Below are 17094 nucleotides of genomic sequence, written 5' to 3' on the forward strand. Positions count from 1 at the left end.
ATCCTCAGCGGTTGGCTGTGTGACCCAGACTCTCTGTGGCTGAGGGTTGTGTTCAACACACTCGTGCACACACATATGCACCTCATGTGCACACACACACACAGGCACACGAGTGGTAGTAAGCTGTACATAGAGCCTAAATGGGTCTTGATTTTCTGGAATCCGGGGGGCGGTGGCGGTGGTCAGGAGCTGTCAGTGAGAGACGCTGTGAGCGTCTTCCATTGCTCCAGAGCTGCCTTGGGGTCACTGGGCCCCCTTGCGGATCCATTTCCCTGGAGAGGTCAATTTTAATTTCTCAAGTCTCTAGGGAAGGCTTCGCAAACCATGGCAAAGAAACAGGGCACTTCCCTTCAGCTGCAAGTCAGCTGCTTTGGGGTGTCTGTGGAAACCCACAGGGACCAGTTGCAACTTAAATCCATTAAAACGAGCTGGGCACCGGTGGCTTATGCCTGTCATCCTACCTACCCAAGAGGCTGAGATCTGAGGATCATGGTTCAAAGCCAGCCCAGGCAAGAAAGTCTGTGAGACTCTGATCTCGAATAAACCACCAGAAAACCGGAAGTGGCGCTGTGGCTCAAGTGATAGAGCACTTGCCTTGAGCTGAAGAGCTGACAGTGCCCAGGCCCTGTGTTCAAAACCTATGAACAACAACAACAACAAAACCAACAAAAAGACCCTGATGACAGATATTTGCCAAGTGGACTTTTCTCAATGGGATTTGGTTTCAGACAAAGCTCCTGCAGACAAAGCTCCTGGTTAAAATCAAGCAAACAAAACCAGAATGCAAAACCAAGCTCCACAAACACCAACTTGTACCCAGTACCGACTTTCTAGCTTTGAAGAAAAGGTGTGGTCCAGGCCCTATGGGGCCACTCAGGGCAGACTTCCTGAGGGCACTGTGGGGCACTGTGGGCAGACTTCCTGAGGGCACTGTGGGCACTCGGGGCAGACTTCCTGAGGGCACTGTGGGCACTCGGGGCAGACTTCCTGAGGGCACTGTGGGGGAGACTTCCTGAGGACACTGTGGGCACTGTGGGGCAGACTTCCTGAGGGCACTGTGGGCACTGTGGGGCAGACTTCCTGAGGGCACTGTGGGCACTGTGGGGCAGACTTCCTGAGGGCACTGTGGGGTACTCGGGGCAGACTTCCTGAGGGCACTGGGGGCACTCGGGGCAGACTTCCTGAGGGCACTGTGGGGCACTCGGGGCAGACTTCCTGAGGGCACTGTGGGGCACTCGGGGCAGACTTCCTGAGGGCACTGGGGGCACTGTGGGGCAGACTTCCTGAGGGCACTGGGGGCACTCGGGGCAGACTTCCTGAGGGCACTATGGGCAAGGCAGGGGCTGGTCCCAGGCTTTGGCAGGACAACTGTCTCAGTATGGAGGCTTCATTCAGTACCCACCTGTGCCACTCTTGTGGGCATGCTAGGTATAAAAAAAGGAGCATCCCAAGGGTATGATTCTTACTGCAAATTGCTGTATTTTATGTCTATCCTAACTCATGCTAAACAGACTGAATGTGGCTCAATATAAGATGCTTTTCTTTTTAAGTTAGGAAGAGAAGCCATGCTGAGAGAGCACATGGGTAGTTAGTCTGGTGTTTCCGGGCCGCCTTGGGGCAGGCAGGGTTGGGTTATGGCCATTGGGCCCAGCTGCCTTCATGGCTGGTTATTGCACATGGCTCCGTGAGGGATGTTGGAGGCAGGGCGGTGGCACCTGGGAGGGGACTCTTGGCTGCCCATGAGGGGTGGCAGGATCTCAACCACTCCCCACAGCAGGGACAGTGCTCCTAGGGGGAAATCTTGACCTCACAGAGACAGGATCAGCTGGACACATTCTTGTCCTTTCTCATCTCACACAAGACACAATACAGGAAAGCGCACACTTCATGGGGCCTCCTTCCCTGTCTAACCCTAAGTTCACCACTGCCTTCGTCCTGGGCTCCCTCCTGCTTCTACAAGGAAGCCATCCACGTCTGCATCAGGTCTTGCTTAAGTGGCTTCAGGGGAAGATGCAGAGTCTAGAAGAATCTCCGGAGGGAGTGTACAGCTACCCTAAGTCCCTGAGTGAGCTTCTCCGTGTTCTGTTCTTTCACACTTGGAGCAGGGAACTGGCGCTGGGCTCTGGGCTTTCCAGTGGCCGAGACATGGGAGATGCAGTGGTTCACACGTCCAGCCACAGATGAAAAGATACCTGTTGTTATGGAGAAACAGAGCTTTCTTCTTGTACGGAGTCTAGATGGAAATTTCTTTGTGGGTCCTCAAAAAGAGAACCTTCTGTGATGTAAAAGCCATTGTGCTCAACTCTCTTCATCTTCTCATCACGATGCACTGTTGTAAGGTTCTAACACCTGTCGGTGTGATCTGAGATGTTACTTTCAAGGCAATACTCTGTCAAGGGCTGGAGGGTGGGGAGGGGCTGTGCGGCTTCGGATGTGCCATGTCAAGCCTGTTTTCACCTTACAAATGGCCTCGAAGCCTGGAAAAGTCGACGAAGGCAGAGCACTTGCAGCAGATCCTAGCGGGGCAGGTCGGGAGGGGGGGGGGTAGACTAAATAACCCTCCTCACACCCGCTTCTTCCTTGTTCTGTTACCACACGGTAGTACTGTCTAGTCTCTGCAAGAATAGAGCAGGTGTTTTAGTCCATATTTCTTTGCCGCTCAGAGGACTTAGCTCAACACTTCGTGTGAAGTAGCTGTTGCCCGGGAGGTGCTGGTCTCCGCGTATCTGCCTGAAGAAGCAAACGTGCTCAGGCTCCATGACCGATGCTACAGCTTGAAGAACAGTGTGACTACCGCAACTCCAAACAAACCCGGTACTGCATGCAGATGAATCTCCTCCACCCTAAATCATAAGCCGACTTAATTAAATACACTTTAAAAACATCCTTTCAGAGCCTTGTCCCGGCCCCCGGCTACTTTATCAGACTCTCATTTTGCTGACTTGGATGTGGTTTTTGCTGAAACCTCTGAATGGCAAATCACATTTTCACTGCAACGTGTCAGAGATAAAGGCGTGGGAGAGAACAGAATAATTAAAGGCCAAAGAGGTAAACCCAGCACGGGGCGCAGTGGGGAGCCACGGGCAAGGCGACCATGTTTGCAGACTTCTTTCTGTTTCCTTTGGGTGATTAAACCAAAGGTCTTGGTTGTAAATTAGAACCTTGTACTCTTGAAATATTAATCTATGTCGTAAGGATTCTCTCTCTCTCTTTTTTCCTTTAAGGTAGTCTACAATTGATGGTGACAATTCAGATGGAGGCTGTCTTGGGCAGAGATGAGGAAGGTCCGTCGGACTCTGGGAGTGTCCTGTGTGCTGGCAGTCCTGGCTCCCGGTGTGGGGATGAGGAGGTGGTCTGTCCGCAGAGTCCTAAGTGATTTTCATTTCCATCAAACCCTTCACGTATCCACTTAGTCATCCAGAATATGCTTACTAAGCCTGTACTATGAAAGGGGGCTGCTACTGTTAAGCACTCCTTTAGTCCTGATGATAAAGCAGGAAAATGGACAAGAGCGTGCTCAGTGCTAAGAATCTACTGTCAAGAACAGATGACTGGGGGAGGGGGGAGGCTGGGAAGGGATGTGAAGGGTAAACCAAAGGAGGAGGCTGCAATGCTTGGTAAGAAATGTACGCATTATCCTGCCCATGTAATTGTAACCCCTCTGTACAGTATATTCACAAATAAAATTAAAATTAAATTAAAAAAAAAAAAGAACAGATGAATGTCTTCCTTGCCTCTTCACAGAACACCACAGAACACAAGAGTAGGTCTTCATTCAATTAGTGTTATCTGATGCCTACTCATTTTTTTGGAATACTGCTGGAATGTTTTAATGAACCCATGTACAAGCTCTGTTGGATACACAACTAGAGCTGGCTCTTCGGTCCCCTTTAGGTATTGACATGGTTGCTTGGGTTTCCACTCTCAGAAGCAATAAAGGTGACTGCCAGGTGCTCAGTCTTGGTCTCGTCTCTTCTTCGTTTCTTTCTTCACTTCTAGATGTTTTGGTGGTGGCTTACAATTACTCATTGTGGGTTTAAAAAGTACATTTTCCAGATGTCTAAAGAGGCTGAGCGGCTTTCCATGTGCTCACCGGCCGCGTGAATGGCTTCCTCCAGGACACACATGTTTTGGAAGCTCCAGAGTTTTGTCGGCTTTCTTGATTGTATTCTCAAACACAGGGCAGGGCCTGCCACAGCGGAGGACTCAGAGGAAGCAGGAGTCACAGCACACGAGACACTCATCTCTTTTCTGTTATTTTCTTAACTTTTCCCCCTTCTAAGTCAACTCATTTTTACCTAACTAAATTTTCGTAAGTACGAACTCGCTGTCTCTTGCAAGTCACAGATTCTTCTCATCCTCATTAAAATTCTTCAACTCATAAAATTCTTAAAATCCGTAACATTTTCTCAAACCATTAAAATTCTTTACAAAGTCCATTTGTGTGTTTCTGATGATCCTTCCCTTAATGTTATGGGTGATACACTGATGGCCTCCAAATCCAATGAATCGTTTCCCCTGAACCAGTGGTAGCCTGAGACATCGTAGCCAGGATCAGCTCCTGTGTAAGCAAGCTCAGGACAGGGGTGATAAACTCATCTAGGCCAGGCCACGGTGTTATCACCCTAAGGCTGTTTCAAGAAAGATCAACTGAGGAAAAGCAGCAGAGCAGAATGAAGGCTGGGGAGACACATGAGGACAAACAAATGCTTCACGCTGTGGCAATACGCAGGTGCCGCTACAGAATTTATGTGACCAAGGTGCTTTACCCTACAGATAAAAAGCCTTAAGCATGCTGGGGGACGAAAACTGTGTAAAATCATCTTCAGAGAGCAAGCTTGCAGAGTCTTCCACTACCTTCCCTCCCCACATAAGCCTTGAAATGCAGAAATGGAGTAGCATAAAGCAATCAAGTGTGATGAGGACATCTCCCTGGTATGGCTGTTTGTTGTCCATGAATGCAGATGTTCCGGGCTCCAGGAGAGCCTGGACTGGACATTGCTGCTGAGCACGTTCAGGCCTTAGGCTGTGAGATCTTGGTGACTGCTGGGGCAGGTACAGTGTCCGTGTCTGGCTGTGGTGCTGCCTGGGGAGTGAGTTTCCCACTAGTGAAAGGAGGGAAGGTGCAGAACCAGCTTGATGCCAGGTGCTTGCAAGCGGTCCTTAGTGAGGTGTCACCTCCTGAGTGGCCCTGGAAGTGGCAGCCAGGTGATAGTGTTCTCTGTGGAAGTCAGTAGGCTTCATGTTCAGTGCTGATTCCAGGAGAAAGGGGCTCACTGTCCACAGGACTTAAAAGCTCCTTCCTGTGTCCGTGGAGGTGAGGGAATCTGCAGAGACGCAGCGATGGCCCGATGCTCATGTGGCCCACAGAGCCTCTCATCAGAGACAGAGCCCACCAGGCCTGCATGGTGCTGGCCGAACAGTCCTGGAGGAAGACGCGAACCTCTGGTGTCTTTAGACTACGCGGTGGTAGCAAGGATCTCAAGGCAAGCAGCGAGGAGGGGAGGGTAGCCTGTGATGTCAGGGCAGGACCACTCTGCTGGGCACTCCAAGTGAGTCCTTGCAACTTTAATGTAAGGAGCCGGGAGTCAGCAAGCTGTCCTAGGCACTGGGTTCACCTAGGGGAGTCGTCTCCACTTCTCAGCTCCCTTTCCTAGCATTTCTGGCATTTACCCTTGTGATTTCTAACCTTTCCAATGCCTCTGAACATGTCAAGCTGAGAGAATATGACTGTCTGATAACCTTTCCTTCTCTTTCCCATCCTCTTCCCTCTCTCCCTTTTCCTTCCGCTTCTTCCTTCTCTTTTTCCTCTTCCTCTTCTCTCTTCCCTTTTCCTTCCTTTTATTTTTCCCCTTTCTCAGTTCTTAATTATCATAGCTTCACTGATTATACATCGTAAAATCTACTTGTTGTAAATGTACAATTCAATGGATTTTAGCAAATTTGTAGATCAGTGCAATCAGAATGAAATCCAACATTTCTACCATCAAATCCATGTCCACGCTCATCTGCAGTTAGTTTCCACCCTGAGTCCAACCCCTAGTCACAGAGATCAGCCTCCTCTTTCTACGAGACTGTCCTGTGGGCACATCGCATGCTAGGAAAGACACATGAGTCTCGGTGCCTTGGTTCTTTCTCATAGCTCATTTCTGAGGTTTGCCTATGTTAAATAAATAAACACTTCATTCTTTCTTATTGCTGAAAACCATTCCATGGGGATGTTTCAAATACATAGTTTCCTCAGATAATACCTACATTTGTATGTCTGTCTCTCCCAGTGTTTGGGAACTGTGGTACAGAAGATCCGATTATGCCACTCACTTTAAAGAGAAATTAAGATGCATTTATCGAACATATATTTGTGTTAGCCATTGTGCTAAAGAAGAAAGTAAGATGTGGTTTTCTCAGAGTAGCAAAGGACACAAACCAGTGAACAAATAACTGTAATAAAGGGTGGATGATGAGATAATAAAAGCCTTTCCAGCCCCTTCCTCCACAGAGGTAAGTCAATTCTCTCTTGTAGAGAGAGTAATAGGAAAGCCAAGGTTGTGACCCTTGAGGATGGTCTTGAAAGATGAACAGGTAATTGGCTGGTCAGATGGCGGAAATGACTTCCCTCTGCATGACACACGGCGCTTTCTTCTTTGGAGCCACACAGACAAGTTCACACAGACAGGGTTGTTCAGTCGGCCTATGCTACTGGGGCTTGTGTGGCACTGAACCATTTCTGTGAATCTGTGTAGATCAACAAGTAACTATGGTAAAGGTTTGGTGGATTACCCAATTATGCCAAGCTATGAAAATCTCAACAAGGAAAAAAAAAACAAAAGAAAACATGACCGGTAACATGGGGCTTTGAGTAACGGTAGATGTGGTCCAACACTTGAGTCAAATCACTTCGTTTTTCATAGCCTTAGTTTCACTACTTATAAAGAACAGAGTTAAGACTGGACTTAAAAAGTAGTAGACGCAATGCATATAAATGTAGAGTTTAGGGGTGGGACACAGTACCCTCTCAGCAATGTTAGTTGTCTCTCTTTCCCCCCAACATGTAATGTGTTAGTAACTGTTTGCTACTCTTATACCCAAGCCCACAAGGAGTTAACACACTCAGAAGGGTTGTCTTTTGATTCCAACTATATCGCCTTAAGAAAGCTACCGTCTTGTAAGTAAGCAAGGAGGGCAATGGCTGCTTCATAATGAGGCCTTGCTTCCTTCTAAATATGTACTGATTGTCAAGGTGATGGAGGAGGTTCATTATCTAGAGGCATAATTAAAGGGCACTTCCTTTAGCTAAACTAATGAGCAGTAAGTGCAGCAATATTTGCATGTTTAGACATTAAGGATGGAAACAGGACTGGAAGGAGACTGTGAGAAGGTAGAACAAATTAATCTCACTGCTGGGGACTCCAGGATTATTGCTTTTCAAGACTTCCTCGAAGGAGCGGTCTTTCCTGGGAGGTTGGCTCCACTGTCTTGTCTTATGGGATCAAAAATGGCCTCAACAAAATGCCAGAGGAGCAGGCTGGTCGAGGAGGAGGCACATGTTGAGAGTCTGTGCCTTGGGGGAAGGGCACTATGATATAGAGTCTGTGTCAGACAGCTTTTCATTGCTGTGACAAAATGCCTGGGAGAAACAGCTTAAAAGTGGAAAGGCTGAAAGTTGGCCAGAACTGCCTACTTTCCTGAGCTTGAGGTGAGGCAGAATGGCATGGTGTCCTGAGACATCAGAAGAGCTGTAGCAGAAGAGGCTGCTCACCTTGTGGCAGCCGGGGAGCAGAAAGACCTAAGCTACATCCTTCAAAAGCACACGCCCAGGGATCCACTTCCTCAATCCAGGCCCCATCTCCTAAACAGTCTCTTCATCTATGAATTCACCAGTGGATGAGTCAGTTGATAAAGTTACACGTGAGCCTCACGATCCAATCCTATTTCAAATGCCATCGGCTACCAAGCAGTCCTTTCGTGCATGGGCCTTTGCGGGTATTTTTAGATTCAAGCTGTAACAGAACCAAATGCTCACATCTACTTGGTCATCTTTAAGCTTTCAAGGGAAACTGTCAAGAGAAAGAGGATTTTCTAAGTTTGTTTTAGCATTTCCAGAACCAAACACAGGATGCCCTGTTTCTTTCTTCAAAGGTGGAGCCTTCATTTCTCATCAAATGGCTGCTGAGCAGGCTGGGCACTCAGAGAGGAAGGAAAGAGCAAAAGCTGCCCCTTGGGCAGGTCACGAAGCAAGCCTGGTAAAAAGCCAAGAGAAAGCAGCGGATGGGGGCGCTGCCAGGCTGCCTCTTCCTCCTCCCTCTTAAGACTGGGCCTTGTGTGCGAGGGCTTTTTGGAGGGGCTCTGTGACTTTGGCATTCCATCTTGGTATGTAGAGCAATCTATGGGCCTATTTTGAAAGCCTGGACTGGTTTCACCTCGGTAAAGTGCAAAGAGATGAGATGTGGCTTCATTTATGGGCCCAAGGCTTCCCCAAGGCTCACAGTGATGTATTAGCTTACGATTGCTGCTGTAACAAATTACTGCAAACGTCGTATCTTAAAACAACACAGATTTATGATTTCATGGTTTTGGAGGTCGCACATCTGAAATGAGTTTCACTGGAATAAGACCAAGGTGTCAAAAAGAATGTATCTCTCGTGGAGACAAAATCCCTTCCCTCTTCCAGTTTCTACCGGTTGTCACATGCCTGGGCTCAGGGGTCCGTGGGGCTGCTCATGTCACACCACGCTGGGCCTCTATGTCCATCTCCACAGCGCCTCCTCCACCTCTAACCCTCCCGCTGCCTTCCCTCTCATAAAGACTCTTATCACAACAACTCCCTAAGACCAATCCAGAATGACCCATGACCCTCGTGATCCTTAACTAACCAAATATGCAGACACCTTTTGTGCCATGTTAGGCTCCTTCCTCATGGGTTTCAGGGATTGGGAGATGGGCAGCTTTGGGGGCCGTTATTCTTTTGGCTACAAGTGGCCTATGGGGAGCCACAGGTGCTGAGGCAGGTGGCATGGTGCAGAGGTCATTGGGGGTGTCTGTGACACAGAGTCCGAGGGTGTCAGGAAATGTGCTTCGCCATGAAGGGAAGGTGGCTTGGGTGATGGGTTGTGGTGGTGGATGCTGCCATGTGGAACATCAAATCTCAAAGAAAACACAGCACATGGCCCTGCGTGTGGACACCCACATGGTCAGAGAGCAGACCGCCCACCTGGCAGGATTTGCATTGGCAAGTTGGAAGCACACCATGAAACCACGGAAGCAAGCCCCATACCCCGCCCCTCCCCTGCTCCTGCCCCCGCCAAGACCTCGAAGCTCTCTTAGAAATGGAATGGAAGCCAGTATCGGTGGCTCAAGCCAGTATCCAGAGCTACTTACAAGGTGGTGATCTGAGGATCCCAGTTTGAAACCAGCCTGGGCAAGAATGACCATGAGACACTTTATCTCCAATTAATCACCACAAAGTTGGGAATGGAGCTGTGGCTCATGTGGTAGAGCGCCAGCCTTGACTGAAGAAAGCTGGGGATGACTCTGAGAAGACGGGGGCAGTGCAGAGACCCCAAAGATATTGTAGAGAAGAATTGGTTTCATTTGCATATACAAGTGACAGGCACTGGACTCAGAGGCCACTCTGCATATAGAACTGACTGAGAACAACCCTGCAAGCTGACATCTTCTATGTGAATAAGGAAGAAGAGGTACGGCCCGGCCTCCCTTCTAGAAGGAGGCGGGCCTCACTGATGGCAGTGAACGGGGATGGATGCTGAGGGGGATGGTGACTATATTGTCTTAGAAGAAATCTGGCTGGAGTACCCAAGAGTTAGTCTTTAAGAGTGAAATTAGAATGCTGACAATGCCCAATTATTTTGCTCATTAAGATGACTGGTCTGGGCTAGACTGGCCATTCTCTAATTAACTTCTTGGCACTTGGCTATAATAATGATTGAACTAACCTATTTGACTCCCAGTGTGGCTGAATGAGCAGATCCAAGAAAACTGACTTTGCATCCTTCCAACACTCTTTCTTCTCCAAGAGTAAAGGGATTCAGTCACCGTTATCTTCTTCCAGGAGCTTTAGCACCCTAAGTAGGATGGAACTGACAGGCAAAGGTTTCTGCCCAAGGCCAATGTGTTCCAATCTTGGCTCTGGAGAGCTGGGCCTGCGACTTGCTCTCTTCTTTATGCAAGAAGAGGAAGACTACTGTCAACACCAGGGGCCTGGGTGAAGGGGGCTGTACAACACCCATCCCTTCCTTTTAGGCATGGCAAAGGCTAATTGTGGACCAGACATATTCCACCCACTCCAGAGAGCTGGGGATTCTGAGAGAATGAGAAGCATTAATAAGGTACAAATGAGTCTCACCTAAGAAGATTCAAACTTCCCCAGCAAATCCATCTACGTGTGGTTTTCTTGTAACAAAACAATCATTTTTCTCAATCAGTAATCTCAAGCCCGTGACTACAGGATAAAGATACGCTCACTGCAGAACACTTGATGAGGCCTAACGATGGACACTTTTGTTGGTCGTGGGGCCTGAACTCTGGGCCTGGGCGCTGTCCCTCAGCTCTTCAGCTCAAGGCTAGCGCTCTACCACTTGAGCCACAGCGCCACTTCCAGCTTTTTTCTGCTTACGTGGTGCTGGGGAATTGAACCCAGGGCCTCATGCATGCGAGGCAAGCACTCTACCACTGAGCCACCTTCCCAGCCTGATAGACATTTTTTTTTACAATGATATATATATATATATATATATATATTTTTTTGCTGGTCCTGGGGCTGAACTCAGGGCCTAGGTGCTATCCCTCAACCTCTGGCTGGCTTTGAACTACAATCCTCAGATCTCAGTCTCCTGAGTAGCTGGGATGTCAGCCATAAGTCACTGGCATCTGGCTTGGTAGATTTTTAAAAAATAGGATGTTGCGCATGAAAATCTGATCTTCAGCTTTTGGATGCATGGCGGTAGAGTAGCAAGCCTGATTCAGAAGAGAAGAGAGCCTGGAGGTGCACGGCAGCCGGGGTCTTCCTTCATCATCCTGGCAGCACACAGTTGTTGGGGTGTGTGACTTCTGCGGGAGAATCCTCCTCACGGTATACCAACCGGGAATAAAAGTGGCAGAGCCGTGAGCTTTCCCAGGGTCGAGTCAGATCCTGGTGCATAATATCCAACCAAATGAATCTGCTCTCTGCATTTTAGGCTCATTACAATTTCTCAGAGTGATTCCCCCCTGCCCCCATAGGAGGCAAGGGCACCTGTGCTCTTGCTGGTTGGCTGAGGATGCCACTCAAGCTGTATCAACCACCAAGCGGGAACTGCAGTAGACTGTCAACAAGCTTCCATCCCGGCCCCGACAGGTCTGAAGGGGGAGGTCAAGACAGTTCGCAACACTGAGTCAACCATATCCAAATAATATTAAAGTCAGAAGGGGCAACAGATTAATAAACCTTGTCTGTGAACGCTGGGAATTCTTTCCTCTCGTCTGGGTTTGCACATGACTTGCTGCATACTTGAACAATCTGCATTAACCAGTCACAAGTAAAAATCCAATTACAGTTACCTGCTCCTTGCTGTTGTGATTACTTTTGTGGAAGGCAGTGGGTTGTCAGAGGTTTTCCCGAGAGATGGCTGGTAATGGCATTACCTGGCTGTCCGCACACCTTGGCAAAGGCCTTCTAAGGTGGGGATGGAAGGCCTGACAGCACACAGGGTCGCTGTGATGACCCCTCACTCAGGGCTGTGCTCCTGACAAGCTGTGTGCAGACTGCCCTGTACTTCAGGTCCTGGGTTCCAAGCTTAGGAGGAGCTAGCTGTTCAAACAAACCTGTCTTGAGCTGGACTCCCTGGCCCGACTATGGAGACAGGAAGGGAGAGACTCTGGTCCTACAGCCCGACAGAACCTGGCCTGGGCCTGAACTTGCCGTGGCGAAGTGTCACATCTCCCATTCTTAATGTGCACTCTTCTACTGAATAAGAGATGCTTCCATTGTGGCGCATCCTTGGGGAATAAAGAATCAATGCAATCACACGCCACGTTAGTATACTTGGCACCTTATACCTGGGTCCTAACATTTACAGAAAGTCTCCGCTTTGTCCTTAAGCCTGTACCTGGCTTGACAATGTCCCTCCTTCTCCCTGGTTGCCTGGCCTCAGGCCATGGAACTCTCCAGTCTTTTAGACGTCCTGCAAAGAAGTTTACCTGGTTTCTTTCTCCAGGTCCATACCTATTACATGGGACTGCAAACTATGTGACTCCTGATCATCGGAAACTTCTAGAAAACAGAGACTCCTCTGTGAGGACAGGTGGGATACCCAGCGCAGAGTGCATGATTGGTACCCAGAATAAGCTGCCGAGTTAAAAGAAGAAGTGAGGCCCATCAGGCATTAGAACAGACATGTTGCTTCTGGAATTTCCCAGCTGGGTCAGGAGTTTAGTTATGACACACGATAGCAAAATTACAGCGGCTTGAATCCTTCCTTGTGAAGGCCAGTGTAGACCCACAGGTGGCAAATCCAGCTGGGTCTTTGAAATAAGTTGTCAAGATCAAACATGAACATTGTTTGAGATCCAGAGAGTAAAATATGACAAAGTTTTAGAATTTTAAATTGCTCAGTCAAGTGAATCAAAAGGTCAATTAATCACCAGGAGGATCTTAGGATTTTTCTTCCCTCTCCCCCTCCCTCCTCACTTCATCTCTCCCTTCTTTTGATGTCTATATCCATTCACTGTCAGGCAAACAAGCACTCGCTGAGCACCGAGTGTGTGCGCAGGGTTGCAGACACTGAAGGGGCGGAGCTGGGTGAGACCCAGTCTTGGCCCCAGATACTCAGCACAGAGAGAGCAGACAGGCAGGACAAAGTGGAAAATGAGATACAGCAAGGATGGAGTTCTGCACAGAATCTGAGGAGGAGAAGAGGCATCCTGGGGAGGGGGAGGTGTGCCAGGAGGACTTCCTGGGGAGAAGGCTTTACAAGATATGCTCATTTTGAGCTCCAAATGATTTCCAAGCAACTTCTAGAAGGTTCTTTCTGCACAGATTTCAGAACGTCAGATCTACAGGCTGGTCTGCTGGATGACTGGGATATGTGGCATGCATATCCTAGTCATAGCTGGGTATAGCATGCATGCTTTACTTGGCTCACTGTGGCTTCTGGCCATCCATCTATAGACAGTCTTTGATAAGTTTTAGTAGTAATTTCCTTAGCACACAAATGGTATGGTCTGAGTCACTTCCTCATAAATGTCATGTCTTGAGACATTAAATCCCACCATATTTAGACATTTTTAGGAAGCAACAGAGATTAAATGAGGTTGTAAGGGTGGGTTCTTTATATGATAGGGCTGGTTCCTTAGAAGGGAGCTGAAGCCACCGCCAGTGGCTCACGCCTGTCATCCTAGCTACTCAGGAGGCTGAGATCTGAGGATCGCGGTTCAAAGCCAGCCCAGGCAGGAAAGTCCGTGAGATCTTATCTCCAATAAAAACCACTAGAAAACCAGAAGTGATGCTGTGGCTCAAGTGGTAGAGTGCTTGCCTTGAGCTGAAGAGCTCAGGGACAGTGCCCAAACCCAGAGTTCAATCCTCACTACTGACACCCCCCCCCAAAAAAAAAGAAGGGAGCTGTCCACCTCTGCCACAAAGACAGCGTGTGAAGGATGTTTTCTGCAAGCCAGGAAAAGAGCCCTCACCCGGAGCCGAATCTCCCTGACCCTGGACTTCCCAGCCCCCTTAGCCATGTGAAAATAAATGTCTACCATTTAGGTTTCACAGCCTGGGTTAAAAAGTGTTTAAATTTTTTTTATGTCAGCCTGCACAGTCAAAGACTAAGGTAGAGCTTGCACAAGGAGAAGATGCAACAGTTTTGAAGGGTTTCATCAGAATGGATACCAGAAGGCTGGACATTGTTGTCTCATGGAGGTGAAGCTAAGGGAAGGAGGAGGTGGAGGAAGGGTGGGAGAATGCAGTCATAATATTCAGGGTGCCCTGTCAACTGAGGGGGTGGGTGGGGTGGGAGAGAGGGGAGAAGGGCGGAAGAGGTGACACTGGTTGAAATGCATAGGACTCACAAACAGACACGTTCACCTGAAACACTTTGTACAACTGCCTAAATAAAAATAACGAAGAGTAGGAACAATTTGCATTACAGTGATAATTCTGATCTCTTACAAATTTCAAAGATTTTAAAATCGTAAGATGTGTTCAATTTTACATTCACACACTTGTCATCGATGCAGGAAGGGCAGAGGCCAACTACACTTTGCTGTGTGGCCTTGGACAAGCCGCTGAGCCTGGGCTTGCTCAGGTAGCCTGCCTGATGCAGAGCAGCTCCCTCTGATAAGACCAGCATAGTCTAAAAGGCATTCGGTGGGCCCCTCTGCCTTTGCTTAAGTTCCTACTTTGGGAACAGATTTCACTCTTGCTAGATTCTGAAATAGATTTATCTGTACAACCAGAATTCCTCCCGTGCCTATTTTTAATCTCCAACTCTGCAACTTCATTTGCCTGTCCCCGCGCTTCTCCATCCCATCTCAGAAACCGCCGCGGGTGTCTATAATTACTGTTACCAGTATGGCAATGTTCGTGTTTAAAAAAAAATGCCCTCACAATATGGAATTTATTTTAAATCCCTTCAATTTGTATTATATATTTTAAAACATCTCATAAAAGCCATCTGGTACTTTAGGACATAGTTGTGAGACTGCTGAAAAGTGGTCTAAATAATGTCAAGATTTTCCCATTCCTACGGGATTTTCTTCCCAATGCAAGAGGACATGCAGACAAATCTGCTTGCCATCTCCCCAGGATTCTGGGATCTAGCAGGATGAGGTTTCCTGGAGTGGTTAGACAGTTGCCATAGGATCTCCCAAACACTCATCCCCTGAGCTTGACATCCTTGATTTCTGTTACACTCTGAATGAATCTTTGTGTAAGGGAATCCATATGTGTACTTTGGCAAGAACGAAAGGGAGTCGCAATCACTTGCATCCCGGCATGAATTAGTTCCCCTTGAAATCAACACCCTGATGGTATTGGCTTCAAAGTCCTCAGGTCCCTGTTTTCTGTTTTTTGTTTTTTTTTTCTGTAAGTATTTTATTTATCATTGAAGAAAAAAGAAAAACACAGCAGCAAATTCTGTGTTAAGGTCCCTGTTTTCTACTTTCTGATGCTAAAAGCAAGCTGGACCGTCACCTACAGGAGGTGGTAGAACACTGAAAGGGAGGCACGGACCACTGACAACACCAAGCTAACAACACATGAAGGAGGCCTGGCAGCTGGGAGGCCTCACTTCCCACCAGCTCAGTGCACAGCGCATGCAGGCCAGTCAGCTGGCCCCGTGGCATCTCAGTTGAGAAGTTTGTCCTTCTTCTCTTTAAGGGGGCAGTTTCCACCCTAACTTCCAGATGCTGAGAGCCTTCCAGAGCTAATTTCTTTGAAAGCACCAAATCCTAGAGATACCCACCTGCCACCATCCCCGGAGGAGCTGAGAGCCGGGGCACGTGTGCCCGAGAGTCTTACCTGATCCAGCTTCCAGTGGAACTCCGCAGGGCGAAAAGTGTCAGCTTGGTCGAAGTCCTTGCGCAAGAGGAAGACAAGGCGGCAGTTGTGCACGTACAGGGCATAGTGATGCCGGTTCATTTCTGGGAAGCACAAAGAGGCCTTGGGCAGTGAGAGAAAGCCCCGCGTGCGTCGGCCTGTGCTGGGGGAGTCTGTAATACCTCACGTAAGCACGGCTCTCGGGACAAAGCAATGGGCTCTCCTGCTTTCTTACAATTAGTTCTGATGAATGTTCTAGAACATTTGGTGGAACTCACCGAAATGGAAGGGAAAGATTTAAGAGAGAGCCCATAGCAAAACTTCTGCCCAGAGGCCAGCTGGGTTCTGAACTCATGTACTGCCTCAGCCCAGCTACTCAGGTTGACACGAATTTTTACCATAGTGTGGTCAGGATTTATTTCATCACACATGACAAGGTGACCACAGTATACATCTTTTTTTTTTTTTTGTCAGTCTTGAGGCTTGAACTCTGGACCTGAGCACTTTGCTCAAGGCAAGCACTCTACCACTTGAGCCACAGTGCCACTTCCAGCTTTTTCTGTGTATGTGGTACTGAGGAATTGAACCCAAAGCTTTGGGTGTGCGAGGCAAGCATTCTACCACTAAGCCACCTTCCCAGCCCTGTATAGCTAATCTATGTTCAGAGGAGTGAGCTTACTTGTAGCTTCTGGGAGGAGGGACAGTTGATGGAATTCTGGGATTGTCCCACCAATGGCCTTTTCCTCCTCTAATACAAAAACTTCCTTTCTTGCTAAGGAAATCTCACGTCATGGACCCAGCCATGAGGCCACTGAATGGCAGGAGAGGAGCTACTTGTTAGGCCAGTATCAGAGACCTCAGTCGACTGTGTTGCTCACAGAGAAGTCTGTGAGGAGGCACAGGCCTCGAGTAGGTGACATGCCCCTTGGAAGGAGCACGGCCTTGGATTCACAGACTTAGATGGAGCTTTGCAGATACTGGGAGAGTCCTTTGCCTGCTTGGAGTATGCCAGAATGTCCTAATGTAGGCTAAGGCCTACTTTACAGACTGGGAAAATGAGGCTATATAACTGAACTAAGTCACAAAGCTGATTAAGAGCTTTTTTTTGGGGGGGGGGTTGCCTTAACTTTTTCATTCAAGATTAATGATGCATTTCTGACTTTTTGATGGCTTACTGGAAATAGGAATCTCATGGACTTTCCTGCCCAGGCTGGCTTCAAACCTCAACCCTCAGATCTCAGCCTCCTGAGTAGCTGGCATTCATTCTGTGTCTTGAGCTGTGCCAGCACCTGACATAATGGAGCATTTTTAACCACCTGGCCAGCCTGACATAATGGAGCATGGCCAGCCTTGCCCAGGCTTAGACACACACCTCATTTGTTCCACTAATGGAAGCTATTTTCAAATCACTGTTTGTTCAAAAAGGAAGGCGCTTGGCAGTCTTCACATGACATATTCAAAGTGGAACGCTGCTGAAGTGAGGGTGAGGGCTGGGTCCTTTCCTCAGGCCCCACCCTGCCTATAGTAGCCCCAAGGCATTCTTGGGGATGCTGGAGTTCTGAGGA

The 17094-nt window shown here is 48.3% G+C and overlaps 1 protein-coding gene across 1 annotated transcript in view; it reads right to left on the bottom strand.

Annotated features, from left to right (window-relative positions):
- Clstn2 (calsyntenin 2) overlaps positions 1-17094 on the bottom strand; it is a 378995-nt gene that overhangs the window by 25265 nt on the left and 336636 nt on the right. The window contains exon 11 of the mRNA XM_042665750.1: positions 15512-15633. Within this exon, the coding sequence (XP_042521684.1) occupies positions 15512-15633 (122 nt within the window). The remainder of the gene's footprint in view (positions 1-15511; positions 15634-17094) is intronic.

The sequence above is a fragment of the Dipodomys spectabilis genome, unplaced genomic scaffold, assembly GCF_019054845.1.
Source record: "Dipodomys spectabilis isolate Male_0828 unplaced genomic scaffold, ASM1905484v1 ptg000342l, whole genome shotgun sequence".
Lineage (NCBI taxonomy): Eukaryota > Metazoa > Chordata > Mammalia > Rodentia > Heteromyidae > Dipodomys > Dipodomys spectabilis.